Raw genomic sequence first — 6,000 nt, 5'->3', positions numbered from 1 at the left:
CTGCGGCCCTTGCACCATCCGCGATAGTGAACAGGGAAACGGGCCTGGGGGCCGCACGAAGCAGCCTGATGGGCCGCATGCAGCCCGCGGGCCGCGTGTTTGAGACTCCTGCTTTAAAGTATGTTTTCTCTGAAACGCCGCAGCATTTCAGAGACAAGCATACCTGGCTTAGTTCATACAGCCAGTGCATGATACATGCTACTTGAACGGGCAGCATGTATCAGCTATTAGTTTCTCTTAAAGGCAACATCCTGGCTGAGGTAGAGAAATAAATCCATACAACATATTTTAAAGCAAATAACAATAAATGGAACCTGTCAGGTGCAATATGCACCCAGAACCACGAGCATATTACTAATCCCTGCCTAACCGTCCCAGCCTAAAGTAACATAGATAAAGGGATTTTTAGAAAAAGTATTTCTAAAGATCCCATATGATATGCTAATGAGGCCAGTGACTAGTCCCAAGGGCGCTACTTCCCCTGGCTAGTCGGCCCCCTTAGCATGTTAGTACGCCCCTGTGAGCGTGCTAACATGCTAATGAATACACAGTGTCAGAGGATGGTCGCACTCACCTCTCTGTAGCCTTCGTGTCCGACTCCTGGATTTCGGCTCTGTGCGCATGATCCCAGACTTTTGGTCATGCGCACTACATGGGTTTGAAGCCAGGACTCGTACACCCGGCGGTCATGCGCACTATGAAGCCAAGGCGTAATAACATGCTAAGGGGGCCGACTGACTAGCCAGTGGAAGTAACACCATCATGACTAGTCACTGGCCTCATTAGCATATCATATGGGATCTTTAGAAATACTTTTTCTAAAAATCCCTTTATCTATGCTACTATAGGCTGGGACGGTTAGGCAGGGATTAGTAATATGCACCCAGAACTGCTCGTGGTTCTGGGTGCATAGTGCACCTGGCAGGTTCCCTTTAAGTTATAACCTTCACCAAATTTCTTATATCTTAATCTCCTAAAGTATTTTGATTAGAGTTTAAAGGTGATTTCAGATTTATAGGAGCCATTTTCAGCACTACTTTAATATGACAAAAGATTCCAGTCTCAGTGATTACAGGGTAAAGAGGTATACAAAAGGAAAATGTATTTCAACTTATTCTCGTTTTATTACACGGCCATTCGCTTGGGAGAAATCTTGCATTTCCTCTTCAATTATGTCAGGGTTGTCATCAGTTTCTGAAGCAAAATCATTGATGCTAAAGTCAGGTACCTAGGAAAAAGAAGTTGGATTTATTTTTTGTAGACATGCAGCAGAAAGAATAACAACCCCATACACCATACCTACAAAGTACTATTCATAAGGGTACTTTACACGCTGCGACATCGCTAACAATATATTGTCGGGGTCACGGTGTTTGTGAAGCACATCCGGCATGTAACACCTCTGAGCGACCTAAAACGATCGCAAAAGAGGTAAAAATCGTTGGTATTGGAGAGGTTGCTCCAACACCAAAAATCATTGACAGGTGAGTAGCGAGGTTGTTCGTCGTTCCTGCGGCAGCACACATTGCTATGTGTTGCACCGCAGGAACGAGGAAACTCGCCGTACCTGCGTCGCGCCGGCAATGAGAAAGGAAGGAGGTGGGCGGGATGTTTGGCCCGCTCATCTCCGCCCCTGCTCTGCTATTGGGAGGCCACTTAGTGACGTCGCTATGACGCCGAACAAACCGCCCCCTTAGAAAGGCAGGTAAGTCCGTGTGACGGGTGTAAGCGATGTTGTGCGCCACGGGCAGCGATTTGCCCATGTCGCACAACCGACGGGGGTGGGTACTCTCGCTAGCGATATCGATACCGATATCGCAGCACGTAAAATACCCTATAGACCACTGTATTGAAAAGGAAGACACATGAAAGGATACAAAAGGGGGTTGCCCCATACTAATTATATACAGTCATATGAAAAAGTTTGGGCACCCCTATTAATGTTAACCTTTTTTCTTTATAACAAATTGGGTTTTTGAAACAGATATTTCAGTTTCATATATCTAATAACTGATGGACTTAGTAATATTTCTGGATTGAAATGAGGTTTATTGTACTAACATAAAATGTGCAATCTGCATTTAAACAAAATTTGACAGGTGCATAAGTATGGGCACCTCAACATAAAAGTGACATTAATATTTTGTAGATCCTCCTTTTGCAAAAATCACAGCCTCTCGTCGCTTCCTGTAGCATTTAACCCTCCGTCACATACAATAGGCCTGACAGGCACATACATCTCTTTTACTTTCATTTCTCCTTCCTCACCAGATTGTGAGGAAATCCCCTCCCTCCAGGTAGTCTCCTGTCTCTAGCAGCTCTGTCAAACCTCATACCACAGTTGGATTGCAGAGCTTCAGGAGGACAGATATAACTGCGTTAATCTCTCAGGCTCATTGTATGTGAACACGTCACACTCAATAAGGTTGGTATTTTATGGTTTTATTCATCACATGCTTTGCAAGTGTAATTTTTCTGGGGAAACTTCAGGATCTAATTCTGATTGAATATATGTTTAATAGTACTTAAGGTACCTTAAAATTAAGTTTCAGAGCAATAAAAAAGGAAAAAACATCAGGCACTCACCAGTTGCTGCTTGTGCAAGTTTTGTTGTTTTATTCGTGCAGGTTACAAGTGCATGGAGTGGAGGGGAGGGAGTGGACGCTACACACGTCCAAAGACGACGGCGGCCGTTTCGCACCTGTCTGGTGCTTCAGCAGAGACCAGCTGAAGCACCAGACAGGTGCGAAACGGCCGCCGTCGTCTTTGGACGTGTGTAGCGTCCACTCCCTCCCCTCCACTCCATGCACTTGTAACCTGCACGAATAAAACAACAAAACTTGCACAAGCAGCAACTGGTGAGTGCCTGATGTTTTTTCCTTTTTTATTGCTCTGATGTTCACATGTTTATTCACATCAATGGCACCGCAGAGCATGTGCACCTTTTTCGGCCCAGTATAGGATGTTCTGAAAGTTTTTTGGTGTTGGGGCAGTGCCCTGAACTTTTCTCCTTTTTCGTTAAAATTAAGTTTGTTTCCATAAATTTTCTTTGTAGAGTTTTTTGACAGAGTCGAACTAGGGACTATTTGGGGGGCGTTTTGAAATGTTTGTATTTCAGAGTTAATAGTTTTATGTTAAGTAAATGGGTTTTTTTTGCACCTGATTATGTGTAGTCTCTTTTATTACATCCCTATGAAGGTCACTGATCACGTTTAGAGCACTGAAATTGCAAACATTAGATAATATAGGTATTTTTGTAGCCTGCGCGACAGTCACATTGTATGTGAACTCGCTAGAACCGATATTGTATGTGACGGAGGGTTTCTTTTTTTTAAATCAGATACTTTTTTATTAAAGCAGAATACATACAACAGAATAACAAATCGGCATCCAAATTAAGTTTATCCCATCTATTACCCCTTTAACTCCCCCTCCCGCCCCCTCCCCCACCCCGGCAGCAACACTTCTCCCCAATACTACATCCCATTTAGTACACACTTAGAATACCCTCCAACTGCAGTATAGCAACCATCCCGTTCACCCTGATGTGCAGGAGGAACAACTAGTAACACAAATAAAACAAAACACACACTTCAGAGGTCTCCGACGGCTATCCCTGTCCCAGACCAGTTTACTGGTCCATCACTCGTCCTATTCGCATTGCAGCCAGGGAGACCATAGCTTCTCAAACATTTTAACATTCCCCCTTCTTTCATACACTCCCTGTGCCAGCTGAAGAATACATTTCACCCTTTTAATGTACTCTCCCCTGGTCGGGGGGTCTTTTTTAATCCAGGACCTGGCGATTAGCTTTCTTGCCGCATACAGCAGCCTAGCAATGGCAATTTTCATAGTATTTTACACCCCAAGCTCCTCAACATATCCCAATATGCATAGCAAGGTTCCCTGGGAAGGACACACCCATATGTTCTTCCTATCTTGTGGATAACCTTAGTCCAAAAGGAGACCAGTCTCGGACAAGACCACATCATATGAAAAATACCTGCGTCAGATCCCTGACACCTTGGACACTCCGAATTCCTTTTCAACCCCATTTTAAACATCAGTAAGGGAGACCTATATACCCGGTGAATCACGTATAGGTGAGATAGTCTGGTCGGTTCGCTCATGGAAAGTTTAGGGACATAATCTAAGATACTCTCCCACACCTCCTCCGCTATCGGCCCAACTTCCTCCTCCCATTTAGATTTAGTTTTAATTGGGTAGTCTAAAAGAAAGGTATGTAGTATATCTTTATACGTGTCAGAAATGATCCCTTTAGTGCTTCCTCCCCCCTTACACACATACTCCAGTAGCAGGTCAGTCTGTATGTCCACACTTTGTTTAGCCGCTTGGGCTGCAATCGCATGTTTCATATGACTGTAGTGGAGCCAGCCAGACGCCGGCAACTGAAACTCACTCTGTAACTGCGGGAACGATTTCAAAATTCCTCCGTCCAATATCTGATGCATGTATATTACACCCTTGCGTCTCCATTCCTCAATATTCCCCATTTCCTGAATCTCCGGGAGATTACTGTTATCCCAGATAGGTGTAAACTTAGTTAACCGGGTCACCCCTCTCACCCTTTTCAGCCTATCCCAGGTCTTTTTTATAAGTGCCATTGTAGGAGACGTTCCACCCAGGATCCCCACCGCACCATCCTCTAGTCCCATTACCAATGGACTTCTACCCATTATGTATTCCAGCACTTCTTTAATGCCCCCATCTTTCTCTCAATCAGACCAGCCCCTGAGGTGTTTACATTGCGCCACCATATAATACAATTCCGGATTTGGGATTGCTAGACCCCCCTCATCTTTCGGCCTTTGTAAAGTTTCTAATCGCACCCTAGGCTGCTTTTTACCCCACACCAGGTCCCTAAACAGCGAGTTTATCCCTTTAAATCTTTTCTTTGAAATACAAACAGGGGCATTGTGCAGTATGTATAGGAGTTTAGGCATTACTACCATCTTTAGTAAATTAACCCTTCCAACAACTGACAAATGTAGCTTGTTCCAGGCATCCACTTTGGCTCTCAATTTTTTAAGAAGAGGCCATAAGTTCACCTGTATGTATTTTTCTACTGGCAGAGATATCTGGATACCCAGATATTTAAATTCGTCCACACTCTTCAATTTGTTAGCCCCAGTATCATCATTTGTCCAGGTTACTTCCCCATACACTTTAAAGAGGCTCGATTTAGACCAATTAATGGTCAGTCCCGAAACTTCTCCAAATTTCTCTATTATCTGCATGGCATGATCCAATGAGGCTGACGGATCCCCCAAGAAAAGTAATAAATCGTCAGCATAAAGAGCTATTTTCTCCTCTAAATGCGCATACCTAAATCCATGGATCTCCTTCGATTTCCTAATGGCCGCCGCCAGAGGCTCTATTGCAATAGTAAATAGGAGCGGCGATAGTGGGCAGCCCTGTCTCGTTCCCCGGTGCAACTCAAATGCTGAGGAGGTCATACTGTTAACTCTAACTTTAGCAGTAGGCCTATTATACAACAGCTGCACCCACTTTACAAACCGTGGGCCAAAACCCATATGTTGCAACACTTTCCACAGATACCCCCACTCAACACTATCGAATGCTTTCTGGGCATCTAGCGAAGCGAATGTGACGGAGGGTTAATGAGTTCCTGGATCCTGGATGAAGGTATATTTGACCATTCCTGTTAACAAAACAATTCCAGTTCAGTTAAGTTTGATGGTCGCCGAGCATGGACAGCCCGCTTCAAATCATCACACAGATGTTCAATGATATTCAGGTCTGGGGACTGGGATGGCGATTCCAGAACATTGTAATTGTTCCTCTGCATGAATGCCTGAGTAGATTTGGAGCGGTGTTTTGGATCATTGTCTTGCTGAAATATCCATCCCCTGCGTAACTTCAACTTCGTCACTGAATCTTGCACATTATTGTCAAGAATCTGCTGATACTGAGTTGAATCCATGCGACCCTCAACTTTAATAAGATTCCCGGTGCCGG

General features: G+C 44.2%; 1 protein-coding gene across 1 annotated transcript in view; it reads right to left on the bottom strand.

The window, feature by feature from the left end:
* Positions 1-1,096: 1,096 nt before the first annotated feature.
* LOC142296032 (perilipin-2-like) overlaps positions 1,097-6,000 on the bottom strand; it is a 47,705-nt gene continuing 42,801 nt past the window's right edge. The window contains exon 8 of the mRNA XM_075339216.1: positions 1,097-1,228. Within this exon, the coding sequence (XP_075195331.1) occupies positions 1,112-1,228 (117 nt within the window). The 3' untranslated portion in view covers positions 1,097-1,111. The remainder of the gene's footprint in view (positions 1,229-6,000) is intronic.

The sequence above is a fragment of the Anomaloglossus baeobatrachus genome, chromosome 1 (genome assembly GCF_048569485.1).
Source record: "Anomaloglossus baeobatrachus isolate aAnoBae1 chromosome 1, aAnoBae1.hap1, whole genome shotgun sequence".
Classification (NCBI taxonomy): domain Eukaryota; kingdom Metazoa; phylum Chordata; class Amphibia; order Anura; family Aromobatidae; genus Anomaloglossus; species Anomaloglossus baeobatrachus.
This window is presented reverse-complemented; position numbering and strand designations above follow the sequence as displayed.